Source organism: Amblyraja radiata, chromosome 20, assembly GCF_010909765.2.
Source record: "Amblyraja radiata isolate CabotCenter1 chromosome 20, sAmbRad1.1.pri, whole genome shotgun sequence".
Lineage (NCBI taxonomy): Eukaryota > Metazoa > Chordata > Chondrichthyes > Rajiformes > Rajidae > Amblyraja > Amblyraja radiata.
In genome coordinates this window covers 26,428,540-26,441,860 of record NC_045975.1, presented here as the reverse complement: position 1 = coordinate 26,441,860, position 13,321 = coordinate 26,428,540, and the positions used below count along the sequence as shown (strand labels likewise).

General features: G+C 45.8%; 1 protein-coding gene across 1 annotated transcript in view; it reads left to right on the top strand.

Moving 5' to 3' along the window:
• The window catches only part of ano9 (anoctamin 9), a 70,053-nt gene that overhangs the window by 12,496 nt on the left and 44,236 nt on the right, over nucleotides 1-13,321 (top strand). The window contains exons 2-4 of the mRNA XM_033039129.1: nucleotides 811-879; nucleotides 5,435-5,542; nucleotides 11,414-11,550. Coding sequence (XP_032895020.1) covers nucleotides 811-879; nucleotides 5,435-5,542; nucleotides 11,414-11,550 — 314 coding nt within the window. The remainder of the gene's footprint in view (nucleotides 1-810; nucleotides 880-5,434; nucleotides 5,543-11,413; nucleotides 11,551-13,321) is intronic.

Sequence of the window (13,321 nt, the reverse complement as noted above, 5' to 3'; positions counted from 1 at the left end):
TTTTAGTATATACAATTCCACCCCCTCCCCACGTTAAGGTTTCTCTAATTTTAACACTCAGATCTTTACTAATTATGGATTAATTGATGTCCATTGGAAAAAGCAACATTGGAAGTGAGTTGTCATGCTCTCAATAGGCTTTGGCAACACATTTATCTGTTGTGGAGGTGTCTGCAAGAATTTATTTATCAGCTGGCAAAGTTCAATGACTGCCTTTGATCTTATCGTAGAATCTGCAGCAGCAGGCTTCTCATTATTCATTGGCAACAGGTATGTTAGGCTTGCACATATTCAGACAATCTGGATCAAACAACAGATTTTCATGTTGAGATTTGGAAGTTTAAAAATAAACTCAAAATTTAGCTTTTATGTGGTGATTTAAACTGCAGTGTAGTTGTATGTTGTGCTTAGAGTTCCACTCAGTGACTTCCGATGAGGAGGTGTGTATTGATTCTGTGTAATTGCTGAAGGATCCTTTACGACAATAAATCAAATTAAACCAAATTGAATTCCAAATTAATTCACCCCAATCTTGCCTCCTCCTTTAAGTGATCATTTTTGCCTTCATTTATTTTCATTTTTTGTGGCAGACAATGCAAGTTTTCTATTATTTATTTGTTAATAATGGCATTTCTGTTCTTCAGATATTTTATGTGAAAAGCAATTAATGAAGTGAAAATATCATGTCTTGCCTTCCCTAAAATACTCAGTTTTTGAAACTCAGTAGCTTTGGCAATGAGATCCATGCAAATTATGTGTGCGCTATGTTGCAGCAATGGTATCATAATCTCTCTTATTTTTTGTTTACAGAATCAAATGATAAACATTTTACCTCGTTTTGAAGAGGAATACCCACTAATTGAGAATTGTAATGGGCAGGTAACTATATTTTCAAAAAATCTAATTGAACAAATCATGAGAAGATAAATAATACTGAAAAATAGAAATACTATCATGCCATTGGCACTAACTCAAAAGATTGTGTGTTGAACTGATGGTATCATAGTGCAGTTCGCTGCCATTCCTGTTCACTCTAGATAAGTAGGCAGTATGCTTTCCTCTTTACTCAACTTGACACTCATTCAGGAACACTGGTTAGATGGAAACAACCCTAGTTGCTGTATATGGAAGGACATCCATAATGCCGATGCCCAAGAAGAGCAAGGTGATATTCCTCAATGACCACTGACTGGGGGCACTTATGTCCGTGGCCCATGGTGATGAAGTGCTTTGAGTGGTTGGTTGTGACACATATCAACTCCTGCCTTAACAAGGACCTGGACCCACTACAATCTGTCAAATTCCACCACTGAATGCAATGTTTTATTCTCTCCCATGAATGTGTAGCCTGACATAGCTCTAATGCAATCTTTAAAAGAGCCGACGATACCGCCATTGTTGGACCAATAATAGTTAGTGACGAGTCAGAATACAGAAGGCCGTTTGATAATCTGGTTCAATAGTGCCATAACAACAATACTGTCTCAATGTTAGAACCGATCATGGACTTCAGGAAGGAAAAGCCAAGGATCCACGATCCTGTTCCATCAATGGGATGGTAGTGGTGAGAGTCAACAGCTTCTAGTTCCCAGCACAATAATGCAATCACAAAGAAAGCTCATCAGCACCTCTACTACTACTTGATTGAGGGAATTTGGTATGTCGCTGAATACCCTACTGAACTTCTATAGGTGTACAGTAGAGAGCATACTGACTGGTTGCATTATGGCCTGGTTCAGTAACTCGAAAGCTCAGGAATGAAGGAGGCTGCAGAAAGTGGTGGACACTGACTGGAACTGCAGAGGCAGGTTTACACTGAAGATCAACACAAAGTGCTGAAGTAACTCAATGGGACAGGCAGCATCTTTGGAGAGAAGGAATGGGTGACGTTTCAGGTCAAGACCTTTCTCAGAACCTGAACTTCAGACTTCTGTGTCCCGCTGAGTTACTCCAGCATTTTGTGTATATCATCGGTTTTGACTTACCTGTTGAAGGGAACTACAGGAGATGTTGCCTCATAAAGGCAGCTAACATCATCAAAGACCTACGTCACCCTGGAAACACTTTCATTTCACTTCTACCATCAGGAAAAAGGGTACAGGAGCCTGAGGACTGTGACCTCCGGGGTCAAGAACAGCTTCATGTCAGCAACTCTTGAATTATACACCACAACCCAACTCATCAACAATCTAATGTGCATTCAGAAAGTATTCAGACCCCTTCACTTTTTCCCCATTTTGTTACGTTACAGCCTTATTTTAAAATTGATTAACTTCTTTTTTATATCATCAATCTACACACAATACCCCAGAATGAAGAAGTGAAAACAGGTGTTTAGAAATTTTTGCAAAGTAATTAGAAATAAATAACTGAAATATCACATTAACACCCATTCCTTCAGACCCTTTGCTATGACACTCAAAATTGAGCTTTCTATATAAGGTCCCACAGTTGACAGTGCATGCCAGAGCAAAAACCAAGCCAAGAAGACGAAGGAATTGTCCGTAGACCTCCGAGTCTGATTGTATCGAGACACAAATCTGGGGAAGGGTATAAAACTATTTCTGCAGCTCTGCAGGTCCCGAAGAGCACAGTGGCCTCCGTCATTCTTAAATAGATGAATATTGGACCCACCAGGACTCTTCATAGAGCTGGCTGCCCGGCCAAACTGAGCAGTCGGGGGAGAAGGGCGATGGTCAGGGATGTTGACTCAAGGAATAGATAGGGCTGTTACATTGAAATCTTTCAAAACCAGATTCTGGTTTTCACATGAATACCGACTGTAGAATATCTCCTGTAGTGTAAAGAGATGCACATTCTGCAATGCACAATGCAGAATGTGCATCTCTTTACACTACAGGAGATCAAGAGTCAAGATAGTTTTATTGTCATCTGTCCCAGATAGGACAATGAAATTCTTACTTGCTGCAGCACAACAGAATATGTAAACATAATATAAAACGGAAGTTAAAAGTTCAGTGTGTCTATAGACCATAAACCATATATACACAATAAATAAACAGATATAGTGCAATAATAATAATAGACTGTTATTGTTCAGAGCTTATCTGATGTCGTGTTTAATAGCCTGATGGCTGTGGGGAAGCAGCTGTTCCTGAACCTGGATGTTACAGATTTTAGGCTCCTGCACCTTCTTCCTGATGGCAACGGTGAAATGAGTATGTGACCAGGATGGTGCAGGTCTATGATGATGTTGGCAGCCTTTTTGAGGCAGTGACTGCTATAGACCCCTTCGATGGTGGGGTGGTCAGAGCCGGTGATGGACTGGGCAGTGGTCACAACTTTCTGCAGTATTTTCCGCTCCTGGACGTTCAAGTTGCCGAACCAGGCCATGATGCAGCCAGTCAGTATGGTCTCTACTGTGCACCTGTAGAAGTTCGAGAGAATCCTCCTTGACATACCGACTCTCGGTAATCTTTTCAGGAAGTAGAGGCGCTGATGTGCCTACTTTATAATTGCATCAGTGTGCTGGGACCAGGAAAGATCTTTGGAAATATGCACGCCCAGGAATTTGAGGTTTTTGACCCTTTCCACCATCATCCCGTTAATATAAACGGGATTGTGGGTCCCTATCCTACACCTTCCAAAGTCCACAATCAGTTCCTTGGTTTTGCTGGTGTTGAGAGCCAGGGTGTTGTGCTGGCACCATTTGGTCAATCGGTCGATCTCACTTCTATACTCTGACATCACCACCTGGGATTCGTCCCATAACAGTGGTGTTGTCGGCGAACTTGATGATGGAGTTCGCACTATGTCCGGCTACACAGTCATGAGGATATAGTGAGTACAGCAGGGGACTGAGCACTTGGCCTTGAAGTACTCCCGTGCTGATTGCTATTGAGGATGACACATTTCCACCAATATGGACAGACTTTGGTCTGTGGATGAGGAAGTCGAGGATCCAATTGCAGAGCGATGCGCAAAGACCCAGATCCGTGAGCTTGGTAACCAGCTTGGAGTGGATGAACGCCGAGCTGAAGTCAATGAACAACAGCCTGACGTACAGTTTTTGTCGTCCAAGTGGTCCAGAGCGGAGTGGAGAGCCAGTGAGATCGCATCCACCGTTGACCTGTTGTGGCGGTTAGCGAACTGCAGTGGGTCGAGGTTCTTGTCGAGGTAGGAGTTGATATCATGGTACACCAGTCATTGAAAGTAGGCATGCAGGTGCAGCAGGCAGTGAAGAAAGCGAATTGTATGTTAGCTTTCATAGCAAAAGGATTTGAGTATAGGAGCAGGGAGGTTCTACTGCAGTTGTACAGGGTCTTGGTGAGACCACACCTGGAGTATTGCGTACAGTTTTGGTCTCCAAATCTGAGGAAGGACATTATTGCCATAGAGGGAGTGCAGAGAAGGTTCACCAGACTGATTCCTGGGATGTCAGGACTGTCTTATGAAGAAAGACTGGATAGACTTGGTTTATACTCTCTAGAATTTAGGAGATTGAGAGGGGATCTTATAGAAACGTATAAAATTCTTAAGGGGTTGGACAGGCTAGATGCAGGAAGATTGCTCCCGATGTTGGGGAAGTCCAGGACAAGGGGTCACAGCTTAAGGATAAGGGGGAAATCCTTTAAAACCGAGATGAGAAGAACTTTTTTCACACAGAGAGTGGTGAATCTCTGGAACTCTCTGCCACAGAGGGTAGTCGAGGCCAGTTCATTGGCTATATTTAAGAGGGAGTTAGATGTGGCCCTTGTGGCTAAGGGGATCAGAGGGTATGGAGAGAAGGCAGGTACGGGATACTGAGTTGGATGATCAGCCATGATCATATTGAATGGCGGTGCAGGCTCGAAGGGCCGAATGGCCTACTCCTGCACCTAATTTCTATGTTTCTATGTTTCTATATGCACCATAATCAACCTCTCAAAGCACTTCATCACCACAGACGTTAGTGCCACTGGTCGATAGTCATTGAGGCATGTCACTTTGCTCTTCTTGGGCACCGGTATTATTGATGACCTTTTAAAGCAGGTGGAAACATCAGACCTTGGAAGTGAGACGTTGAAAATGTTCACAAAAACCCCAGCCAGTTGGTCTGCACAGGTTTTGAGAACATGACTGGGTATACCATCAGGTCCAGGTGCTTTCCGAGGGTTCACCCCTCTGAAGGATCTTCTGACGTCGGCCTCTGTGACTGTGACTGAAATACCATCAGAGCAGAAATACATTTTTTATGCATTCCCTCAAGATTAACTCCTCATGAAGATGAGCAGGAATTTGAACTCCCTTTACATTAACATTCTCATATTAGAATAAGCAAGATGCAAATTAGATCTTTGCACCAGAACATATGTCCAGTTTACATGCGATATGAGTTTGGTGAATGGTGGAGTCTCCTATAAGAAAAGGAAATATTTGCAATGTTTTGACAACCCAAATGCATTTTCTAAATCTTCTTATCTTTATCTTTCAGAATAACGCTGACTTTGTCTTCGTAGTGAAAAAAATAGAGAATGACAAAAATAAAACTAATAGGAACCTTTATCTGAGAAAATTGAATGAAAATGGCTTTCAAATATTGGTGAGTAGAATGTTATCAATTTTATTAAAAATTAATGTAAAGTACAAAATGTAACTATGAATTACATTTTACGATGAAATTACTATTTTGTTGAATAGACTTTGACAGATTAAATAAGTAATGACACAAACACTCTTCAGGGAAATTGAATTGCTCTTCATTTGAACTTTGAGAGGGATTTTTAAAGTGTAGTACTTATTAGATATGCAAACATGGCATATTGTGGTAGTGGATAATTTTAATCCAACATTTGTCATAGTTCTGTTGAAGTTAGGAATCCACTGTTGGAGTTTTGAACAAGAATAGCATATTGCCATGGATCAGCACAAATTACTATGGTAATCACAGTCCAGAGTATATGTCAAATAGCTTGCAGCAAGCAGAAGATGCTGAAGACGCAGCAATTGCAGTTTAATAAATATATGTAATGGTAAAGTTACATAGCATTTTATCTATCGCCCACCTACCTGCCTCCTGTTAGTCACCCTGCCAGCTGTGATTGTTCCACTGTACCTAAATCTTCCCTCTGCGGGAAAACAAATACATTGACAGATTGTTGTTGGTCAGTGAATGTCTCAACAAAGAACTACATCAACGGCACCCATTTACATTGTATGCTGACACAGTGAGGTGTTTTCTAGGTTTACAGCAGGGGAGGCAGTGACTGGTGGGATACCGCAAGGCTCGGTGCGGGGACCGCAGCTATTTACAATATACATTAATGATTTAGATGAAGGGATTAAAAGTAACATTAGCAAATTTGCAGATGACGCAAAGCAGTGTGAACTGTGAGGAGGATGCTATGAGGATGCAGGGTGACTTGGACAGGTTGGGTGAGTGGGCAGATGCATGGCAGATGCAGTTTAATGTGGATAAATTTGAGGTTATCCACTTTGGTGGCAAAAACAGGAAGGCAGATTATTATCTGAATGGGGTCAAGTTGGGAAAAGGGGAAGCACAACGAGATCTGGGTGTCCTTATTTTAACCGTCCTCACCAACCTGATCTCCCGGTGGCCCAGCACTTCAACTCCCCCTCCCATTCCCAATTTGACCTTTCGGTCCTGGGCCTCCTTCATTGTCAGGGTGAGATCCAGCGCAAATTGGAGGAACAAAACCTCACATTTCGCTTGGGTAGTCTGCACCCCAGTGGTATGAACATTGACTTCTTTAATTTTAGATAGCCCTTGCTTTCAACCTCCTTCGCTTCCCCCTTCTCAGTTCTCCCACATTCCTACTGTCTCCTTCTACTTCCTTTCTTTTTTCCGCCCCGACATCAGTCAGAAGAAGGGTCGCGACCCGAAATATCGCCTATTCCTTCTCTCCATATATGCTGCCTCATCCGCTGAGTTTCTCCAGCATTTTTTTATCCACTGAAAGTAAGCATGCAAGTACAGCAGGCAGTGAAGAAAGCGAATGGCATGTTGGCCTTCATAACAAGATGAGTTGAGTATAGCAGCAAAGAGGTCCTTCTGCAGTTGTACAGGGCCCTAGTGAGACCACACCTGGAATATTGTGTGCAGTTTTGGTCTCCAAATTTGAGGAAGGACATTCTTGCTATTGAGGGAGTGCGGCGAAGGTTCACGAGGTTAATTCCCGGGATGGCGGGAATGTCATATGTTGATAGAATGGAGTGGCTGGGCTTGTATATTCTGGAATTTAGAAGGATGAGAGGGGATCCTATTGAAACATATAAGATTATTAAGAGTTTGGACAAGCTAGACGCAGGAAACATGTTCCCGATGTTGGGGGAGTCCAGAACCGGTGGCCACAGTTTAAGAATAAGGGGTAAGCCATTTAGAACGGAGATGAGGAAAAACCTTTTCACACAGAGGGTTGTGAATCTATGGAATTCTCTGCCTCAGGAGGCAGTGGAGGCCAATTCTCTGTATGCTTTCAAGAGAGAGTTGGATAGAGCTCTTAAAGAAAGCGGAGTCAGGGGATATGGGGAGAAGGCAGGAACGGGGTCCTGAATGTAGATGATCAGCCAGTGAATGGTGGTGCTGGCTCGAAGGGCCAATTGGCCTACTCCTGCACCCATAGTCTATTGTCTATTGGGAGAAAACAGGAGAGGTAGAGGACGATAATCTCAGAGCATTGGGCCAAGTGTTCAAAGACTACCGCTGATAAAGCTATTACGGTCAGAAGAGTGCAAGTGGAAAGAATGAGTGGAGTGAAAGTTTATAGATGTTGAAGAGACAGAGGTAACACAAGAGATTGGAGTTACTCGAACAAGAGAATGTGGACCCAGGATGGAAAGGTCAGATTGGGAATGCGAGGGGAAGTTGAAGTGCTGAGCCACCAGAAGATCAGGTAGGTTAAGACGGCCTGAACGGAGGTGTTCAGCAAAACAGTATAGAGAAGTTGACGCCTGGAACAGCGGATACAATAGATGAGGTTGGAGGAGGTGTAACTTCTGCCTCACCTGGAAAGATTGTTTGGGTTCATGGATGGAGTCGAGGGGGGAGATAAAGGGCAGGTGTTGCATCTCCTGCGGTTGCAGGGGAAAGTATCTGGGGAGGAGGTGTTTAGGGTAGGAAGGGACGAGTTGACCAGGGAGTTTCAGAGGGAACAGTCTCTGCAGAAAGCGGAAAGGGGTGGAGTTGGGAAGATATGGCCAGTAGTGGGATCTCGTTGGAGGTGGCGAAAATGTTGGAGTGTTATATGCTGTATGCGACTGCTGATGGGGTGGAAGGTGAGGACAGGGGGGACTCTGTCCTTGTTACGAATGGGGGGAGCGGGAGCAAGAGCAAAGCTGCTGGATATCGAGGAGACCCCTAGTGCGAGCCTCATTTTTAATGGAAGAGGGAAACCCCCGTTTCCTAAAGAATGAGGACATCTCCGATGCCCTGGTATGGAACACCTCATCCTGGGCACATATGTGACGTAGACAGAGGAATTGGGAGTAGGGGGATAGAGTCTTTACAGGAAGCAGGGTGGGAAGAAGTGTAGCCAAGCTGGCTATGGGAGTCAGTAGGTTTGTAGTAGATGTCGGTCAATAGTCTGTTTCCTGTGATGGAGACGGTGAAATCTAGAAACGGTAGGAAGATGTCGGAGATGGTCCAAGTGAATTTGAGTGCCATGCGGGGCTGGGGAACGATAAGTTTGGAGGCTTCAGAGGGCAGAGAGCTGGAAGTGATGAAATTAGTAATGGTGCTTGAGATTAAGGCCTGGTGATCGTCTGTAGGGTCATGGTCCAAGGATAAGTAGGAGGAGGTGTCTGCGAGTTGTCGCCTGGCCTCAGTCTGGTAGAGGTCAGCGCGTCAGACTACTATCGCACCTCCTTTGTCGGCGGGTTTCATTATCTTGTCGGGGTTGCTTCAGAGTGAGTGGAGGACTACAGTTCAGGGGGGGAGAGGTTAGAGTGAGTAAGGGGAGTGGAAAATTTGAGGCGGTTAATGTCTCGCCGGCAGTTGAAAATGAAAAGGTCTAAAGAAGGTAGGGGGCCATCCGGGGGAGTCCAAGAGGAGGGGGTCCGTTGGAGACAGGAGAAGGGGTCATCACTGGGTGGTGAGGACTCCATCCCATAGAAAAAGGCCCGGAGGCGGAGGCAACGGAAGAAAAGCTCTACATTGTGGCGGGCCCGGAACTTGTTGAGGTGGAGGCGGAGGGAACAAAGGTGAGGCCTCTGCTGAGGACAGACCGTTCCGTATCAGAAATGGGGAGGTCAGGGGGGATGCTGAACACAAGGCAAGGGTGGGGGGGGGGGGGTCGGATGAGGCCAGGTGGGTAGATGGAGGCCGAGGCGATGTCTGGCGGGGGGATTGTGGGTGTTCAGAGAGGAGGAGGGCAAAGATAGATTGTATGGGTGGTGAGTAGCTGGGGTCACCTAGCTAAAAGGGGAAGGGGAAGACCCAGTGGAACCCCCACTGAGGGAGGGTTGGGGGAAACAGTAATACCCAGCACAGTCAGGGCCCGTAGGTCGGCAGAGTCGCTGTTGGAGGCCTGCGGGAAGAGGAGTCCAGGTCAGCAGACGAAGCGTCGGTAGTCCCGGGTCAGCGAATGGCCGGGAAGGCAGCGAGGGTTGGCGTTATCGGTCAGGCGGTAAAGGTTGGCATTCCCGGTGAGGCAGTGAAGGTCCGTGGCAGCAGTGGTTGTGGCCCCCGGGGAGGCGGTGAAGGTTGACCACAGTGGCATCTTCGGTGGTCTGGGTCTGGGATGGGCTGGGGAGGCAGTGAGGGTCGACGATGGTGGCATCTTCGGTGGTCCGGGCCTGAGATCGGCCAGGAAGGCGGTGAGTGTTGGTGTTGCTCCTCGTGGCAGCAATGGCATTGCGGGACTGGGCCCTGTGTTGTTCGGGCAGGCGGTGCGGACCAGCAGTGATGCTCCGGGCCTTCGGGCAGTCGAGTCGAGGAGTATTGGTGGATGTACCGGTCTGGATGCGAGCAAGTTTGCGATCCTTTGTGGAGTCCAGGTAGGAAAGGAAGCGTTTGTTGAGGTCGTGGACCTGGCGTTGGATGAAGTGTATGTGGGGTCCGTTGCAGGTGTGGGTGAGTAAGGCTTGGAGCCGTGGGAGAGCCAGAGCGAGGGCCTGTTGGTGCCGGCGTATCGCAGCCAATGTAGAACGCAGGGCACGGAATGAGAACTTGTGAAAAATGGCAGATCGACTTTCAGAACGTATAGTTCTGAACTGGGATGTCTGAAACCGGAGCTGGAATCCACGAGGACTTGCAGTGGAACAGACAAAATGTGTAGGAAAGAACTGCAGTTGCTGGTTTAAATCGAAGGTAGACACAAAATGCTGGAGTAATTCAGCGGGTCAGGCAGCATCTCTGGAGCGAAGGAATAGGTGATGTTTCGGGTCGAGACTCTTCAGACTGATGTCAGGGTAGTTGGCAGAACAAAGATAGAATGTAGTCAGAGACAATCGAATCTAACTGAGGTGATTTTTTCGGCGACTGTCATAGTTGTAGCAGGTCGCCAAAAAACTAGCGACTTGACCCCCCCCCCAAGACAATGTCTACGACAATGTCTACAACAACCTACTAACCAGATGACATCCAGCTACGGCAAGCTACTGACAACCGGCGACCCATTAGGACGTCCACCTACGACCACACCTACAACAACCTACGTCCACCCACGACAAGCTACGACAAGGTAAGATAACTCAGTCACCGGTATCTATCGCCGGTTGACGTAGATAGTAGCCATTGGAATTCACCGGTCAGCACCGGAGACAACCTACGTCACCCTGGCGACAAGCTACGTCATCCTGTTGACAAACTACGACATGCCGACTGTCGCCGAAAAGTTTTGAACATTTCAAAATCCAGCGACGACCAGAAAAACGCTTTTTTGGGAGACTGAGGAGACTACTCACGACCATACAGGCGACATCCGGCGACCATGTGGCGACAGCCTAGTCGCCTAAAAAGTGGGACCGGGGCATAAGACTAGCGGGAGAACTGGGAAGGGGGAGGGGATAGAGAAAGAGGGAAAGCAAGGGCTGTCTGAAGTTAGAGGTCAACGTTCATACCGCTGGGGTGTAAACTACCCAAGCAAAATATGAGGTGCTGTTCCTCCAATTTGCGCTGGGCCTCACTCTGACAATGGAGGAGGCCCAGGACAAAGTCAGATTGGGAATGGGAGGGGGAGTTGAAGTGCTGAGCCACCGGGAGATCAGGTTGGTTAAGACGGACTGAGCAGAGGTGTTCAGCGAAACGATCACCGAGCCTGTATTTTATTTTCTGTTTTTATCTCAGATTTGCGATATCTACAGTTTTTTTTGCATTTCAATTACAGGGTGGAACCTAGTCTTCCAAAATGTTTAAACCTATTTCTATAGTCTACTTTTATAAAAGTATACTTAAAATGTAAGAGCATGCAAACTATTTAAAGAAAATATAAAAATAAGTTTTCTTCTATCCCAGAGAAAAGAAGATGCCCACAATCTGTATTTTGGAATTCAAGCTCGTGAAGAGATCTTTGATAAGTACATACATCACTTAAACAACTCTACGAGAAGATATAATGACTGTATACAACGTACTGTTTTAAAATCAACCAGGTATTGATGTTATATTGTTAATGATATGTACTTAATAATTAGCTTAGAATGTCTGATTATTTTCATTGAACCAGATTTAGCATTATTTTACCTCATGGAATAGGACAGATCATATTGGAATTACAACATGCAATTGGACTAAAAATCATGACTCTCTCATACTGTAATTATGTATTTTATCACTGAACAGGGCATTGAAGAATACTCATTCCATCCATTACGTAAAATCAAAATCATAATCATAATCATACTTTATTAGACAAGTATGTTTTGCAACATACGATTTGCCATACAGTCATACCAATAAAAAGCAACAAAACACACGAAATACATTTTAACATGAACATCCACCGCAGTGACTCCTCCACATTCAAAGGCGAAAAAAGTTCAATCTCATCCCTTTTTGTTTTCCCGCGGTCGGGGTACTTGAGCCTTCCGTTCACGGGGCGATCTTGGCTCCTGTAGCCGGCGGTGTTTGGGCCCTTGCGTTGGGGCGATCAAGCTCCTGCATCAGGGGGAAATCTCAGCTGACCCCGGGTCGGGGCTGGTCAAAACATTCTGCGTCGACACCGGTCTCTACCCGAGACTGCGAGCTCCCCTATTGTGAAATCCGCAGGCCGCAGTTGGAGCGTCGATCCCAGGCAAAGGATCGGCTCCGATGGTAAGTCCACAGCCCCGCAGTGGGGTTCAAAGTCAGCCCCGAGCAAGGCCGCCAGCTCCACGACCGGAGATACGATCCGGAAAACAATCGCGTCTCTGGAAAGGTAAGAGATTGAAAAAAGGTTTCCACTGACCCCCCGCCCACCCCCCACAGAAAACAAACCAGAGAACATTAATACATTCTTTTAAAACACAAAAAAAAAGACAGATAGACTGTTGGCGAGGTTGCCACCACTTCGGCCAACATGCCCTTCTGAATCATCGTGGTGATGGTGGGGAGCAGCACTGCCCTGCACGTTGCCTGGCCCGCCTTCAGCACCCCTATAGCGCCGGCTCGCTCGCTGCAACACCGGCCAACCGCCTGACCGACCACTCGCAGCACCCACCAGCCGTCCGACCTCTCTCACCACCCACCGGGGCCCGGCCCAACTCTCACCACCCACTGGCGGCCCGACGGCCCGACAGCCCGACCGATCCTCCACAGCATCCATCGGCCTACTGACAAGCCCGACCGACAGACTGACTGACTGAATAACCGACTGACTGACTGACCCTAACCCTAATCCTAACCCTAGCTCTACATTTGTTATTTATAATTTTTATTTAACAGTTCACATCATAACTTTATAAAGATAAATCAATTGAAAAACTAAATTATCAGCAAGGTTAGCATTACCTTTATTCCTTAGAAACCTTGTTATTGTTTTGATATAATGAGGAGGCAGCCATGACCCCAGGGTCCTTGCTGCCTAGCGACCATAAAACAAAGCACGGGATTGGTCAATTTGCGTCCGACCTCAATGTCAAATGTGCATTGATTGGACAATTACTACTCAGAAAATTTTGAGGTTTTTCTCATATTTAAAAAAAAATGTGCAGGTTTTGGTCTTGACGAGTTTCAGGTATGATTTATATAATATTTTTACACAACATGTTAAAAATTCAGGTAGTTCCGTGAGTTGGGTCACAAACTTGAACGAAAAAGCTCCTAGGCCCACAGCCTTCCTCTGCTGAGATTCTAATTATATTGTTCGTCTAGAGGAACAGCTCCACTTGTTCCATTTATCAAGCAAATGGATGAGACCTATTGTATTTTTTTGAACCATCAGCA